Source organism: Rhinoderma darwinii, chromosome 11, assembly GCF_050947455.1.
Source record: "Rhinoderma darwinii isolate aRhiDar2 chromosome 11, aRhiDar2.hap1, whole genome shotgun sequence".
Taxonomy (NCBI): domain Eukaryota; kingdom Metazoa; phylum Chordata; class Amphibia; order Anura; family Rhinodermatidae; genus Rhinoderma; species Rhinoderma darwinii.
In genome coordinates, this window is record NC_134697.1 from 25,863,914 (window position 1) to 25,882,396 (window position 18,483).

At 39.6% G+C, this 18,483-nt stretch overlaps 1 protein-coding gene across 4 annotated transcripts in view; it reads left to right on the top strand.

Annotated features, from left to right (window-relative positions):
* INPP5A (inositol polyphosphate-5-phosphatase A) overlaps window positions 1–18,483 on the top strand; it is a 358,729-nt gene that overhangs the window by 317,722 nt on the left and 22,524 nt on the right. For all 4 annotated transcript variants that reach the window (XM_075843182.1, XM_075843181.1, XM_075843180.1 and 1 more), the window contains one exon: window positions 8,860–8,933. In XM_075843182.1, coding sequence (XP_075699297.1) covers window positions 8,860–8,933 — 74 coding nt within the window. The remainder of the gene's footprint in view (window positions 1–8,859; window positions 8,934–18,483) is intronic.

Genomic DNA, 18,483 nt, shown 5'->3' on the forward strand with positions numbered 1-18,483 from the left:
TGTATATACTAATTATCTTTGAGGCAGCGGTGCCATCCTTATTTATGCTGACAGCTCTCCGTACTGTACATTAAACAACATTGCTTGCAAGACTCTGCAAAGGGTCAATTGAAGAACTGTCAGGGGGCAATTAGGAGCTTAGTTTGCTTGTCATGTTCTGCGAGAGCGGACTGATCGCTTTGTTCAGATCTGTGTTGTCAGATGTAGTGTAGCACATTTTAATAGCGAATTGCAGAGAGTCTTATTACTGATAAACACCACTGCACCATGGTGACATTATACAGATTGATATCAACAGTGTAATCTAAGCAATTGTGCTTATTGACTCTATATGTTTTAGAATATTGCGTTTTATGTCTATCAGGACTAGATTAGAGCCCTAATCTGCTTTATTACATTCTGTAATCCTGACTTTTAGCTTGAAAGACTTTCTGGACTTTAAAATATTATCCCAGTTAAAAATTATATTATAATAAAGTGTACCTATAAACATTCCAAAACATAGCTTCTACATATGCAGGTGATGATCTAATAGGGGAAAATACTTCAATAAGGTCACATGCACATGATGCATAATACATGCCAATACAGACATTCCTGCAGAACTAAAAATTGATTTATTTTCTGTCTTTTGCATTAGTATAGTGTTGCGCTCGTCTAGATAAGGCCTAACTAAGGCTACAGGAGTTAAATTAGCAATTTTGATTTTGTGCTTTGCTCCTCTCCACATATTTTGACACACTTAAAGGGGTTTTCCCACGAGGGACGTTTGACAGGATATGTCATAAATGTCAAATACATGCGGGTCCCACCCCTAAGCCCTGTTCTAGCTTTGTCTGCTATCACTGACTCCTGGCCACTTCCTGATTTAATGGTCGGGAGTTACGAATACTGCGTGGTTCACTGAGCTACGCTGTTTCCATAATTCCCATAGTAGTGAATAGCCGTCATGGAAGCAGCGTAGCATGCGAGCTACGCTTTTTCTGTAACTGCCATTCTATTATATCGGGCTTACGAAAACGGCGTAGCTCAGCGAGCTACTCTGTTTTCACCTTCATGGTCGGAATTCAGCTGCCACACATAGAGGTAGAACGGGGTTTAGGGGCCCCGTTCTACAGATAGGTGCGGGTCGCAGAAGTGGGACCCGCATCTATCTGACATTTATGACATATCCTGCGGATATGTCATAAATGTCCCACGTGGGAATCCCTACTTGTTAGAGTCCCTTGACAATAAACTGATCACAAAGTGTCCTCCTGCTTCAACCCCCAACGATCAGCTGTAATCTGTGGAGAAAGCTGGCAATATTCAATTTGCCTGCAGCACCACCACAGGGGAGATTAAGCATTACACAGTGCCCTTTGAAATCAATGGTTTGTCTGTGTAATACAGGACAGGACAGGTCCTCCAGAGCAAGTGACGCTCTTTGCAACTGCTCTACACTCTGGCCAAGAGATGATGATCCTGAACAGAGGAACCCCCTCCATTAACTCATGATTTCCCTAATAGACTGTCTGAAAATGGGTTTTCTAAACTGGACAACCCCTTTGAAGAGTAGTTTTAAATTTATATGTCTACATTCCATTTTCATACAACTCCATTCTCTGGTATATTTGAGATGTAGGATATTTCTTAGGATATAATTAACATTATTTGTAGTATGGTGATTATTTTCTGCCACTGGCTTTTAACTAGCAGTGAAATTATACCAGGATAATTATGTATAATTCTGCTAACCATAAATACCAGATGACGGAGATGATTTCCCTCTTGTCATCTTACTTCCTGCGCTGAGCACCTGACTGCAGAATCATCTCCATGTCCCACATTAAATATCTCACTTGTGTGAGTTCTGAATTTTATGTAAATGAGCTCATTCCTTCCTGATGTAACACGAGCTTTGGCACTAGTAACCTCCACTATAATCAGGACATTAAAATATCTAGGAACATTCATTATTTCCTCACTTTCCAATTCTCTGTGACCTGGTATAAGCTGAGGGTTTGCCTACTGTGCTCACCAATGTGTATGCTAAAAATAAAGAAGAATAAAAAATAAACACCTATATTTAGATTTGTAGGGGGGTTTAAATGAAAATCAAAATTGGGTTCCTCCTCCTAGAAGTGTTTTTCAGAAACACCCAGGGTAATGAAATGACTGCGTTAAAGCCAACCTAATCCATGTGCATCATAGTGGTCACACGGGCTGCCTCCATAGTATTTGTCGACGAAATGGACATTTAAAATAGTGATTTACATTGACAGTATATTACAGTACGTTTTTTTTTGTTACTATAAATACTTGATGGTGCACTACATAGTACATCTCTTAAAGGGCTTATCTCACCACAGACAACCTGGTTAAAGTGAGTGCTAGGGTGGTGATCACTAATTGCCAGAGGAAGTGGCTATCTGCTGCCCATTTCTTCTGCAGCGGCTAATCAAATGAATGACCATCTGTAAAATACGTAGATGGACTGGGTCTGCCAGAGTAGCTGCATGGTAGTGGTTTTCCTCTCTGGCTTAGGGCCAGTTCAAACAGAGTTTTTTTTACGTGGAAACTGCGTCGGAAAACGCGCCAAAAAACGTCCGAAAATGTGTTTTTTTCCCGCGAGCAGAGAAACAGTCTCGCGCTAAAAAGAAGCGACATGCCCTATCTTGACGTGTTTTCTGCCTCAAAAACCCTATTGAAATCAATGGGAGACGGAAATAAACGCGTTTTTTAAGGCGTTTTTTGCAGCGATTTTTGACGCGTTTTTTGTCAAAAAACGGTCTCGGTTACGCCTTCGTTCTGTTGAAGAGATGGCTAAAAAAACAAACCTCAAAAATCGCAGCAAAAAACACGTCAAACGCGAGTTGTGCAAAACCACTCAAAAAAAACGGAGCTGATTTTTCCAGGCAGATTTTTCTGCCTGCAAAAAACTCAGTGTGATCATACCCTAATAGAGGTGGTGCCCGAGCAAGGGGCCCACCTCCTGTGACTTCCATGAGCCCTAACAGGGTTTGTCAAGATGAGAATAACTCCTTCTAACCTTCATATATCCTACTGATGGCTGTTCATGATTTCCTGTAGTCTGTTAATACTCTTCAAACACAGACTGTCCAAAAACATCATCAAGAAACTATTTAAATTTATATTCTGTGCTTTAAAACGGCTACAAGTGAGGATGTGGCCTTAAATTTATCTTTCATCAAAAAATGGAAACAAGCTTTTATCCAAAGTTAACCTATGTCTTGGCTAACTACTGTGTGTTGGAGTATGGAGAATGAAAGTGAATCAATCTGATATGACACCGTATATAGGCCAAGCAGATTGTCAAAAACATCCCAATAACTGAACGATAGAACTGTCAAGTTTGTTAGTAGATCGTGTATCAAGTTAAGGAGTTGTTCAATTTATGAAACCCATGTTCATATGCCCTATTAGGGAATTAAGTGTTAATAGAGGGGGGGGTGCTCTGTTCAGGATCCTCATCTCTTGGCCATAGTAGAGGCTGTAAAAAGTCTCTCTCTCTTTGTGTCTCCCTGTGCTGTATTATGCAGACAACATTGATATGAATTGGCACGGTGTAATACTTAATTTCTCCTGTGGTGGCGCTGTAGGGAAATAGAACATTTAATACAGCTGATCACTGGAGGTCCCAGCTGGAGAACGCTATGTTAGCTTATTGTCAATTGACCTGCCTAACAAGTAGGTATTGTCCAAAGTGGAGAACCCCTTTATTGCCATTGTTATAACTTGTTTGAACCTATCCAGGATAGAGAAGCTCCACTCTTCAGAGCAATGGCTGCCTTCCATATATCGTAGAACAAAGTGCATAAATAAATTACACCTAAAGTTTGAAATAAAGAAAAATGATGAATGGCTTTGTTTGGATGCTTCTTGTGATCGGTTATATTTCGATCTGTAAAGGAGACTCGTGTATTTCTGGTCATTAGTCCCACGTGTTTGCAGAATTATTAGATGTTTATTTAATATTCCCTAGAAACCACACGTGAATGCCCCTTATTTTTTTTTTATCCTTGTCTTGGATCCTAAACTTCATTTCCCTTGCACAGCTGTGAATTCCCCTGTGTGTGCTGGCGATGGATTTGACAAATGCTGCTAATATCACCTCTTGATCTAACAATGCTCTGAGTTTGGTCCGCGGGTCTTGATGAGTAATTGCTGTTGTTCTACTCCAATGACTGAATTAAGTTGCCCTGTTATAAAGGGTTCATACTACAGTGATTTCAGTCGAGGCAGCTCATGGCCATGTCCCTGTGGACAGTGACCTTTTGCAGGGTATCTTTCTACTTCCAGATAAAACGGCCTAAATTGTTTTCTATTGACTGAGGCATCTTTATCTGTTAAAGGTATTGTACGTGGCACAGGCAGAGAAATTACACCACATTCATATACTAGTGGTTAAAGAGCCGTTTCCGTTTATTCATGCAGATAAGCACACAATTAAAGGTGCGTTTACATAGCCATATTTTCTGGACCGTCTTACATTCTACTTTATTCTGACGGGATCGGCTCCAGATTTTAGCAGGAAAATATATAAGTTTAGAAAGATTTTGTCGCTTTTATTCTTTTTAGAACCATGCACATTTATTGGCGTACGGATGTAACCGATTAAATATCAAGCCATTAGGCATGTTGGAAAACGGTTGTGAGGTTTTCCTTTAATTTAAAGTATCTTGATTAAAAAAGTTGATCAAAAAAGTCTTCCAACTTCTGTTGGAAATGACATAAATTTCTTATTGGAAAGAATCCGATCACTGGGACCTCCAAAATCCCAAGAATAGGTGGTTTTAAAACCCGTGAATGTAGCCCGTAGTTCATTGTGATTCTCTGTAAAATAAATCCCTAAATATAAGGGTTGTCTAGTTAACATAACCCCTATCCATGCGCCTACTTGGAGCCTATGGATGTGATAGAAATCAGTCTGCTCCGGACCCCCTCTATTAGCGAGAACCAAGATCAACTAAAAAGATTGTCTAATATGTTGCTGCAAGGGAAATAAGAAATTAAAGAGGCTCTGTCACCACATTATAAGTGCCCTATCTCCTACATAAGGAGATGGGCGCTGTAATGTAGGTGACCGCAGTGCTTTTTATTTAAATAAACGATCTATTTTTACCACTTTATTAGCGTTTTTCGATTTATGCTAATGTGTTGCTTAATGCCCAACTGGGCGTATTTTTACTTTAGACCAAGTGGGAGTTGTACAGGGGAGTGTATGACGCTGACCAATCAGTGACCAATCAGCATCATGCACTCCTCTCCATTCATTTACACAGCGCATAGGGATCCTGTTAGATCCTTATGTGCTGTCTTATACTAACACGTTAACAATACTGAAGTGTTTAGACCGTGAATAGACATTCCACGGGATGTCTATTCACAATCTCTGCACTTTGTTACTGTTTCTATGGTAGTTACAGCAGAGGAAGCGTGATCTCGTTGTAACCTGTCATTTACCGTGTAATCTCGCGAGATTACGCGTCCTCTGCTGTAACTACCACAGACAGAGTAACAAAGTGCAGAGATTGTGAATAGACATCTCGTGGAATGTCTATTCACTGTCTAAACACTTCAGTATTGTTAATGTGTTAGATCCCTATGTGCTGTCTTATACTAACAGGATCCCTATGCACTGTGTAAATGAATTTAGAGGAGTGCATGATGCTGATTGGTCAGCGTCATACACTCCCCTGTACAACGCCCACTTGGTCTAAAGAAAAAAGTACGCCCACTTGGGCTTTAAGCAACTCATTAGCATAAATCTAAAAACGCTAATAAAGTGGTAAAAATAGATTGTTTTTTTAAATAAAAAGCACTGCTGTCACCTACATTATAGCACCCATCTCCTTATGTAGGAGATAGGGCACTTATAATGTGGTGACAGAGTCTCTTTAACTGCTTCCCCGCTAGTTACAGCTTACCGATGGGTGAATGGTTATGGAGTAAGGGATGTCTAAACCGTACAACTCCTTTTGAAATAGTTGCACAGGATTAGAAAAACATGTCTAATTTTTTCCTCAAAATAGCGCCACCCAACCCACAAGTTGTATGTGGTATTGCTGCCCAGACCCATTTATTTAAATAGAGCTGAGCTGCAATACCACACACCCATGGACAGGTGTGCTCCTTTTTTTGGAATAAAGCAGTCATGTTTTTCTAATCCTGGACAAGCCCTAATTTCCACGGTTCTATAGCCTGTGTAATAAGTTAATAACTATATAATGCTAACATATCCTTAGAAAACACACATCACTTTACAATCCTGGGAAGCAGTTCACATACATGGGTATGTAGCAGTGGGCACAGATAATAGAGGGCACCTCTGCAAGAACTGGATGCGGGTCACTTGCTATTCATAAGATAACTTGCCAAGAGAAAGGTGCTCATCACAGAGGCCGTGCATTTCATACACACATCTAGGCAGGAGGGAGCACTGCTATTGTTTTTAATGTGGTGGGCCCTTTTACCTACAATGGTCTCTGGAGCCTCAAGGCCCTTTTACACGGGCCAATTATCAGGCAAACGAGTGTTCACAGAACGCTCGTTCACGATAATTGCCCTGTGTAAACAGGGCAACGATCAGCCGATGAACGAGCCGATGAACACTCGTTCATCGGCTGATTGCATCGTTTTAAATGGCCAAAATCTTATCGTTTTTGGCAGCACATCTCCTTGCCTAAACAGGTAGATGTACTGCTGACATGATAGAAATGTATGGGGACAAGTAATCGTACCAGTCCCCATGCTAGCTCCTTATGAAAGGAGCAAACGAGCGCCGATCAAGGAGCTGTCGTTGATCGGCGCTAGTTTATACGGCCGTGTAATATCCGCTTTACTTATAGGCTGCGTTCACACCTAGCTCATTTTCAGCCCAGATTTTACTATTTGCAATGTAAAGATTGGAATCTGGTTCAAATCCGCAACAAATCTGCGACATGTGAACTCAGCCATAGTGTGAGAGTATTTTGAAAAATCTGCTTACAATTTTGTGATCCTTCCCAAATTTTATATAAAATGGAAAGATTTAACCCAAATATGCCATTAGTGGGGGTTTCGTAAACCAGGAGATACCTCACCAGCTATCATCAGCAATATAAATACTCTGTGCTGCTGTAAGCATTCTGGCTGACTATGGTGCTATTTGAAATGATTGCGAAAATGTATTTTACTTCCTTGGGGCAAGAATAAACTATAAACTAATTTATAGCAGCAATAATGCTGTATATAATTTAACACTAATAATTACGAATAAACAGATTGGAAACACATGTTTAATGCAGGTAAACTTCTTAGAACTTAAGATGGCCAAAGCGTTCCCTACTTATATAATCGACAATGCAGGTGGGTTTAGTAGCGGCTTTTCACATTGATAATTAATGTGTATAAATAACTGCTAATTGCCGTCTCCGAAATGATTTATGGGGTGGTAAGGGGCAAAAAAAGAAAAAATTTAATTTCCTACAGAACCTCTACCACCCATACAATGGTATCCGCACAGCTGTGAGACGGGACATGATTAATGAATTCTAAGTAACGAGGAGGATCGACTCTTGACGACATAATTGTAGAGGTACAAAGTAGGGTAGGATGATGCTGATGACTTTGGACATTACTGTATGAGTTTCTCAGAACACTAGTTTACTCTAACCAAGATCATTATGAACCTTAGATAGGATAGTAGGTTATCTGATATATTCTTAATATCATTAGGAACATTTGTGTATATTTTAACGTTTTGGGGGCAGATTTACTAATACTGTCTAAGTTTTAGACAACGTAAAATAAGTTGGTCCGAAAATGTTCCAAATTTATCAAAGTGCTGCATGCTGTAGGATAAATTTAGTACATCTTGCTAGACCAGCTAGGCACTTTTCTCTTCCTTATACCACTCAATAGTTGGCTTAGTTTACGGAATTTTTCGCACCAAAATTTTGATGCATTTTTGGCACACTGTGCATCCACTAGGACACTAAAATATATCCCTCCTCTGCTATATAATTCCCTGGTTATTATCCGTTTTGCTAATACATTGGGGCTCATGTTTAATCACCAGCACTGCAATATTCAAGCTATACCACTTCTTTGTGTGAAAGAAACATAATTCTATATATGTTTTTAGATCTACGGTACATACATACAACTTCCTTCAATTTAAGGAACACTCCAGATAAAACGAATACACTGTTATACCTAGTCCCGGGTCTGACATGATACAGGAATTCTATCTTTGGTGTCCTCTTAATGTCTGGGTCATGCACCGCCCCCTCGGTCTTGTACTAGGTATATCAGTGCATTCGTTTTATCTTGAGTTCTCCTTTAAGAGAAGAAAGATGTATCCAAAAAAAAAGTCTTTCGCGTTAAGGAAATTCCACAACATTGCTAACTGAAACAAAATCCTTAGTCATGCTGCTTAAAATATTTTCTCTTCCACTGCCAATGTATGAACTGGAATGCATTCAGACCTTAATTTTGCCTTAAAAATCAGTGACTTGTAGTATCCTGCGGTGTCTTGTAGTATCATGTGGAGTATAAGTACTATTCCAAGTAGGCAGATTGTAAAAAAAAAAAAAAAGCCCTTGATGCATATTTATCCTGCGGAAATAGATTGGGGGATATTTGGATGAACACTCCAAGATAAGCGCATTGATGTCCGTAGCTTCTCATAATGAACGTCTGCAGACGATATTCTTCCAGCATAGATGAATTCTAATAATCGCTGGTATCAGCCGAATTACGAGTTTGTAGGTGCCCTAAATGGACAGAAAGTTGGATAACATTGCCATTGTTGTTATGAGAATTTTTTCCGTAAAGCTTAAATTGTACTTACTTTTTTTTTTATTTGTCATTCAGCTTTTAGAATTTGACAAGGAGTTATCAGTCTTTAAAGATCGATTGTATGAACTGGACATCACTTTTTCTCCCAGGTAAGGAATATATCGGTCACTGGTAATTCTTTCATCGCTAATACCAGCGTCAAATTGTAGGTACGATTGTATAAGGAATGAGCGGTTGCTTGAGGTCCGTCACTCATGGAATAACATAAAGCACCTTCCTCCTTATCAAAATGAAGCACAGTACTGCTGAAGAACCTTCTTGTAAAGAGAAAAGGAGAACTTCAGGAGAGTAACTGACATAATGACTTTGCTACCTCTTTACGTCAGAACGTGACGGACGTACATCCAGTACCTATAAAGTAATGATGTAGGAAGCTATGAAGGATTCTGATCTACCATATTGGCCCTCCAGCAGACTCTGACTGTTTTATGACAGCCTGTGTCGTGTGCTCTACAGGCAAAATATAGGATGCTGTAAATGTTGCATATTGTGCAGCACGATGGTAGCCAATTTGATTTCTCTGATGCTTTTGCTCTATTACAGGATATGCCATCAGTGTCTAACTGGGGACCCCCGACAATGATGCTGAGAACAGATCTTTATTCCCCATACAGTGCAATTCCCAACCAGGTTCTATATCTTCAAGTGCAACACAGCATCTTCTTTGGTGTTGTATTGCAGGGGGCATGACCACTGTAGCTCCTTTTCCTTAGGGATAGATGAGGATCCCAAAGGTCATATGCCCTCCAATCAGATATTGATGGCGGATTTAATCATTGTGCTATCAATATTATTGATGGGAAACCCTTCAGATGAAAAATAGTCATGTAGACATATATTAGGCTCCGTTCTGATCTTTTTTTAACTCTACGTTTGAAGTATACTTTGCAAAACTCTTCAACATATTCCCTGAACATACATATGTCGCTTACTGACACACTTTATAAAAAGAAATGTATACTGCGCAGTATAGTATTTTTCAGGTTCAGTTATATTAAAGAAACGTAATCGACAATGTAAAAAAGAATGCCTACAGATACTGCCCAACCTTTACCAAATGGACACACTTTTGGCTACCGTCTGGCCCAGTTTAGGCAAAGAAAACTTGCAGCATATGTCTGGAGCATTCCTGGTGTATACGGCAAACGTAAACCACAAACATGGCTTTGTGTGAACATAGCCTTAGCTGTATAAAGGGGTTCTCTCGGTGTAATAATTCCCCTTCATTCGACAGGTACCATGTATACAACTAGAGGAGCTCATATAATTTTGTAAAAATGAAATCCCTGCAGAGCCTACAGAACGAAGTATGAGCAATTCGTTTACTCCAATAAACCTTTCTTATTACTTCTGGTGAACCCACTTCAGGATAAGTGGTCTGGTTTCTGAGGGCCTCACTGCCTGAACCCCAATGATCACTAGACTTAGGGTCCCGAATACCCCATTCATCCTCACTGCTCTGTCCCAGTGAAGAGTAACTTGAATGAAGTGGTAGTCGAGCCTTCACCCTCCGCTCCATTCAATGTCTATAGCGCTGACGGAAACAGCCCAGCGCTGTAGTATACTGTCTCCATCATTCCCATAGACTTTTTGAATAGAGTGGCACCATGAATGCTGGACCCCCACTCCATTCGAAGGTCTATTCACTGTGGGTCGATGAGGAGCAACGGGGGGCTTGGGTTCCTAGTTATAGTAATCACTGGGGGCCCCAGTGATAAGACATTTATCACTTGCCCTATGTATAGGTAATAGATGTCAATTGCGGGAAGATCCCCTTTTAACTCCTTTAACAGACTTCAAGCAAACTTTTAGAATCATTGGAATGTCATAATTGTTGGAAAGCCCATTAAGGGGTAAATTAAGTCATTATTTTTAATTGACCTTTAATTGAAAACTATAGCCCAGATTCATGTAAACTGGAGAAATTCCTTTTTTATTTCAGATCTTCTTGTGTTTGCTCACATTAAGCTACAGAACCTTTTTTCTTTATGAAGTTTTGATAATTTTTTTTTCTACTTCTCACTTATAGGGCACTAGTATTTCTCTCCATATTCTAATCCATTGTTTTGGGGGGCATCACAACCACTTTCCTGCTCCACATCCCAGGAAAGAGAATGCAGTGGAGCGTTTCTTGCTTTTTGCTGGCAGCTGAGGTTCTGATTACACTTGTCCCCTGGGAGGTCAGAACCGCGCTTGACAAGGTGGCTGACGCTCTCGATTGTTCTTACTGATTGATTATGATGACGGTAGGGCAGAAGTGTGTAAATCTCAGTGTCTGCCATTAGTTATATACCCCCAGCCAGTGGTGTTAAGGGGTTCTTGATTTAAGGCTGAGCATGAAGATCTTTTTGTAAAAAGGACTCTTATTTGGGATCCATGCAGCAGATGATGTTCTCTGATGAATTGTGGGTTATTGCAGTTTTTATTGTTCCATTAACCTGCACTTGGCATTTGCCCCAGTGTTATAAAAGCTATAGGGACCTTGTCATTAACTAGTAAAATGTTGGAGTCCGCACCGGTCTGCTGGGTCCTATTTCTTGCTACAGCTTGAGGTTCAGATGCATCTCAATGCAGTGTGAGTTGCCATATTATTTGCACAACCACTATTCATTGTTGCGTTGAATTAACCTTGGCTGGTAAGAGTTTATTCTTCTGAATTAAAGAAACAGCTGCTGTTTAGATGAAGCTTTTATGGATGAATTCCTGGGTAGCAATTGTATTTTTTTTTAATGTAGTACTGGGAAAAATAATCTTAGAATTGGTTTACTATAATTTTATGTGCAATCAACTTAATAGAAAAAAAAACAAAACACTTAAAAGGGGTTGTTCATGATTAGCAAACATGGCTGCTTTCTTCCAAAAAGAGTAACCAATGGAGCTGAGCTGTAATACTAGACACAACCCAAGGACAGGTGTGGCGCTGTTTTTGAAAGAAAGCAGCCATGTTTTTCTAGACGTAATCAGAGGTCCACAAAAAAAAAAAAAGGTGTATAATTTGCACTTACATTTTATCAGGCATGATTTGTAACAGAGTTGTAGACCGTCACCAACAGCCGCAGTTCATTTTTATATATATATATATATATAAATCTTGAACTGCATAAAAATGAGCTACAATGATTATAAAAATTAAGTAAATTACAAGAGCTTGACGTTTCACATCTAACACTGGCACTTCATTGGGTATAAATTATTAATTTAAGTTAGACTGTTCACATTGGCTTTTTTAGATTTTTGTCTAAAGCCATGTTCACACTGAATATTTTCAGGTGGATTTCTGAGCGTAAAGCGTTCATATTACACTTTGAAATAAGCCTGCAAACAGCTTCCCATTGTGTTCAATACAAAAAAATGCTGTGTAGTTCATACGAGGCGCATTTTTATGCTGCTGATTTAAAAACACGCTTTGTAAATGTGACTTGTCACTTCTTTAAGTGTTTTACAACCTGATTTTTCCTATTTTACCATTAATACTTCAAGAAACGCTTTTGAAAATCTGCTTCAAAAGCGTCTGGATGTAGAGCCTGTTTTCTCTTGAAATCCGTCTCATATTTTTCAGCTTAACATTGAAACCTAGCCTTGCTATGTGGTCAATCACACAAGCTTCATACAGGTACATTTCTGCGCCCATAGGGTCAGTTCACACGTTTCGTAAATGCTGCGGATTTTCCGCAACGCCGTTAGTTGCGGAAAATCCGCAGAAAATGCAGTAGCAGCAAAGTGGATGAGATCAAACAAATCTCATCCACACGATGCGTAAATAGTGAGCGGAAAAAACACTCAGAAATTGACCTGCGGTGCAGAATTTTATTCCGCAGAATGTCAATTGTATTTGCGTAATCGCTGCTTATTTGTTGTGGGTTTTTCCCATTGAATTCAGTGTGGAGGTAAAACCTGCGACAAATATCAGTTTCTTTTTTTGCGGTGGGTTTGCAGCTATTCCGCCACAAAAAACGCAACTCAGAAAAAAATAATCTCATACTTACACAGGAGTCTGTGTGTCTTCCTCCAGGCCGGCCTCCTGGGATGACGCTTCATCTCATGTGACCTCCGCTGCAGCGGTCTCCTGGTATGAAATGTCAGGGACACTCCTGGTGTTGGAAGCCGTGCAGTATTAAGGGCATGTTATGTTTTGTTTTTTTTTTAGAGCTGCAGCATGCCCCATACTTTTTTTTTTTTTTTTTTTTTGTGGATTTACAGCTTTGATTTTTTTGGTAAGATAATACAAATTTTTACAAACATTATTTTTTTTATTAATTTTTTTATTTTTTTTATTTTCCTAGTATAGTAGCATAATAAAGTAATTTAGCAATCTCTAACCAACAAATTGCAAATCCAAAGACTTGGAAAGCATATTCCCTTGTTTCTAGTATTTAAAATGACCCATCTGTCTACATCATAGAGACATACCCACAGAGTCATAGACATCCATTCTGAGATTATTCCCAGCTATGTAAAATTCTGTTATTGTAAATATACAGATAGACTCACACTTATCAGACAGGTTACTTCATATTCATATATAACCCGGGGAGTTGCTGTGTGTGTTTACTTTGTGTGTGTTAAATCGTGTCTCCTTCAGCGCTGTCGCTGATATTTCCACATATAATGTCACAGCATTGTTTGGCAAGTTCTATGGGCCAAGGTCTGTATTGACTCTGTCTCTTGTGATATCTAAATCACAATTTACTATACCTAAAGGGTAGAAGCGCATTTAAAACCTTCTGTCATGTCTCTAGTCAGTGCTGTGGCCCCTTTGGCTTCCATTGAAAATTTCTGATTAAGGTTGACTGGGCGTCACAATGCTATAGAAACCAAAGGTGCATATACCCTCTAAATGTGAGCGCTAAGCAATTTATATGGACAGCACTCAAATATAAATACGATACACCCTTTTGTACTTTGATTTAGTTTTAAATTTGATATACAATAAAATTGGAACCTTGATTCCTTTTATTCATGCACAAGTGCTGGATCACAGTTTCTTTTTTCAAACTCAAACTGAAATTGTGGCATAAAGGTATGGTCCAAATTACACACCAGTAGTGTCGTCCGTGCAGCTGCATGTGAACCTAATAAGTGGTATGAGGGTTACTGTGGGTAATGTTTGCATTCCAGGGGTCTTCCCATCTTGGACATTTATAGCATATTCACAGCATATGCCATAAATGGTCGATAGATGCGGGTCCCACCTCTAGGACCCGCACCTATCTCTTACAATGGGGCCCCCTGAACCCCGTCCAACCTTCTCTTGCTCTCACTGTCCTCCGGCTACTGACTAAGGTGCTCGGGGGGTACGGAAACAACCGAGTTCGCTGAGCTACGCTCTTCCCATAACTTCCATAGTTAACGCAATTTCCTGAATTCGGGAGCTACGAAAACAGCATACATAGCTCACTATGTTGGGACCCGATTGGCAGCACCTGTCAGACTTTTATGGCGTATATTGTGAATATGCCATAAATGGCCAAGATGGGAAAACATTCGGAGGGAGAAATGAGTACAGCCTTCTTTTGAAATATGTAACTACTCATTACCAGAGCCTTGTTACAATACGCTAGACCAGAGAGTCTGAACCAGGAGTTCTGGAATCTGTTTCCCAGAAAATAACATCGGCAACACCTTCTACTTTTACAGTAGGAATGCCAAACTAGTTTCCACATGCCCGCCACAGATGCTTGGCATGGGGCAGGCAATACCAACCACACACCTTGGCCGGCATATAAATTTATAAAATGCTTTATTTGGGGTTGCAATGTTAATAGTGGTTCGGGGAACGGTGACATTTTTTAGGGCTTCCCCCATGGTAATAAGGTTGGAAATCTTTTAACTAGATCATAATATTTCCCAATGTTTGCTGCTGATCTCTCTGGACAGCTACAAGATCATGGCTGTAAAACGTTATACTTTATGAATTTCCTTCATCACAATTTCACGTTAGTCATTTCAGATTCTACTCTGCTTTACTCGAATGAAGGCCATATATCTTAGATTCCTCCATTAACATGAACATTTGGCTCTGCTGAACGAGCATGATAGAGGAGGGGAGATAAGCGGCTGACTGTCCTCACTGATTCCACTTATATCAGATAAACAATTGAATTGGACAGGTAAAGATCCAACCTGTCCGACCCTTGTTTTCCACAATGGCAGATGTCAAGGGACTGTCTGCCACTTCTCATAGACATTTCATTGTCAAAATGGACGGGATCTGCCAACCGCTTACGCCCCAGTTGAACAAACATTCTTCTGTTACCGTGATCTCTTCTGCTTTGAGATATTGTACTTCTGTGGTAAATTACCTATATATAGTTGTTTTTTTTTTTTAAATCCTTTTTTTATGAAGACATTCTACAGTATACGTCACACTATATACTGACCAAAGACAGTCCGTTTTTGATTGTGAATTATATATTGGAATTGTTTTTAAATGACTATTCATTTTTTATTTTTCTATGCATGTACAGAATCTATAATTTACCTTTTAAAAAAATAAAAATAAATCCCTGATCACGGAGACTGTGGTTGAAAGGCAGGGGGGCGGCTATGTGTTGTTGTGTAGTTAGTGGCGTATAGAAGAGTGGATGCCCCATAGCAAAGGTCAAATTGGGCCCCTATTATGACAGGTTTTCCTACCCAGGACAGAAGGGCGTGATGTTTGTTTAACCCTCCACATAATTTTGCAACCTTTTGGTCTATTCGTCACCCTCTATTATGCCACTAATGTAGTTTCTCTGGATACGGGGTCCTGTACAGGTCCTTGCCACCAATTAGCAAAGGGGATGACACTAACCATGGCTGAGTCACATGTAAGCAAACATTACACTCCCATTTACAGCGCCACACCAGCGTAAATAGAATTGTGACATTAAGGTGAAGTGCGTATTTCCAGTGGGGAGAAGTCACGCCATAACTTTTTTCTCTTATAAGGAAATATTGATGTCGCACACAAGTGCTGCTGCAGTAATGCTGCATCTTTACCACATCTTGTGGGCGACCCCCTGTCTCCATATAGTCCCAGCCTAAGACAAAGGACAAATTTTAGCACATTATTTGGTTATTAGAGTTTTACATGTGCTCTATTAGTATTGCATTCTTTTTGAAAACCCAATGCAACCGGATAATTAAATGTTAGACTATGCCATCACTTTATTATCAATGGGTGTCCGACCTCTGGGATCCCCACCGGTCCTGAGAATGATGGTTCTGATTTAGCACTGTGTGCCATTCTGCCCAGAGCAGCGACCAGCCATCCGGCTGCCCAAGAAACTGCTGCTGGCCATCACTTTAGAAGATGGGGGAAAAAAAAACTTTAAGTAATAGAGATATATTTATTTATTTTAAACTTTTTTTTATTATCGTTTAGAATAATGATGCTTTCAAATCTGTGTTATGTTATAGAGTTGCCAGTATTGTATTATGAATGAGAATTTGTAAATTCATTGTCCTCTTTTTGGGGAAATCTGAGTTAAAAGTGGCATAAAGCCACAGACTCTGGCACCAGCGGTGAATTCAGAGCTCACTGAAGGAGTCATCTGTCAGGTCAGGCTTGGCTGCACTGATCACTGCTCACCCTTGTGATGAATTTTGCCTTCCCATGTTAGTTGTGGCCCTGGAGCCAGGAAGGCAAGACACCGGCGGTGATGGAGTGCTGGCATCTGACTCAAAGGCCTTAATCCACTAGTTTACTAGACAGAGGGCAGGGACTGAGATCAGGTGCATAATATAGGAATGGCTCTGTTAACGGTCCTAACCAATGCAAACCTGTGATTCATGGGGTGTTTATAATTGCAAGGATTATTAATAATAAGAATCTGTATGAGGCATTTTGTCACCATTCATGTTGCCTTTATTTTAAGATTTGTTTCTTTTGGTGCCAAGTAAAATAGAACCGTTGCTATATATACAGATCATTTATATACAACCTTTTATGCATCACTTTTCACTGAATGGATTTGTTTAATTCCGCTCCAGACACAGTACTCGAGCCGCTGTGATTTTTCTTTTCATTCTTTTTATTTTCTCTAAGTTGGCTTGTTAGGATTTTGAAATTGAACACAATCCAGGCGAATAGTGACCCAGTCATTAAAGCATCTTTCTAACAAAAAATGTAATGCAGAGATGATGCCCACTCTGCTGGGTTTGGGTGAAAGGAGAGGCATTTTTCACTTTACTACCCTTAAGCAGAAATTAAAGTACATATGGTTTTAGATTTTGGTGTCAATAAAATTACATTTTGAGGGATTTTGTTGTGTTTGATACGGAAATCGGTTATGTAAGATGTACGTTTACTTAAGGCATAAAAAAAAACAGGTATGGATGTGACCGTTGTCCCCCAGAGTTAAGTGTGGTGTTGCAAAACCTCTTGTTCTGGTTCTTAATTTTAAAAAAAACGTGGTTTAAGTTGTCAGGTAGTTTTATCCATTCTATCGCATGGAAATCAGTATCTGTATCTTTTGATAAACGAGCTGAAATAGTTGGATGTAGCAGTGCTGACCTGGTGGAAAGCATCTTTAGCCTGAGCATGCTTTATGTGCAGACGCCAGACAGATACAGAAGGAGAAATTGTAATGGACATACTACTGTCTCTTCTCCGTCTGGTGTTTAATGTTGAGCTAAAGCTGTTAGCAAGGTAACATACATCCGCTGAACTCATCACATCTATGGCAATGAGTGAACAAGTGACTGTGTCTTAAACGTCCATGGGAACTACACATTTTTGTTAGGTTTGTTACTTCATATTAACAATATACTTCGCAAAATTGTACATTATTTGGGAAAAAATAAGTCTTGTGGGCTTGCTTTGTGCTACAGATTTCAATCTATTTAGTCAGGTATTAATGGTAATAACAACTGTATGATGTAATATTACTGGTAATACCTGTGCCCACACAAACACAAGTTTGTACTTTAGAGTTCAAAGGGGTCATCTACATTCTGTCTGGTTCCAGAATTTTTTTTCTAGTAGACTTCTGCTAACTTCTAGATGGCAACTTTGCAAAGCTGTGCATAAACATGCAATAACTGGCAGCCATAGATTGTTCTGCTAATATTAATCAGCTGCAATCCTTCCATTAATATAATCCATGTTCCTCTAAAGGGTTAGTGGCTGATGGACAACTTTGGTGTTCTTAATCATCATTGTGTGGACAGTGTCGAAGAATACAGGAAAGGCCAAATATCCACCATGGCCAATTACAAGGTCATGCAAGAGAAGTACATTGTAAGGTTCACCATTGCTTCTTGTACTGATCAACTTTGGCTTCCTTTTGTCTACCATAATCTTGCCCTCCAATGTTTGGCTCTGTGGTGAGACACAGGCAGTATAACAGATGGGACAAAGACAGAGTCTTCACTGTCAATGGTGTAAAAGTTTTTTCATCTGATTGAAATCTTCGGCACTTCATTGTTCTAGAAAGGCACACAGAGACCGATTAGCTGACATAATGCCTGTATTTTAGTAACTGTTATGGACGTGTCTTTAATGTGCCAAATTCCAAACCTTTTATGTGAGAAATAGGCAAAAGAGACAACACCTACCCTAAAGCGTTCCACTGCTTGATGCTCTTGGTAAAGAATTTAGCATGAAATTATGGTTACTTTGGAAAACCATACTTAAAACGTCCAAAGTTAGTCTTT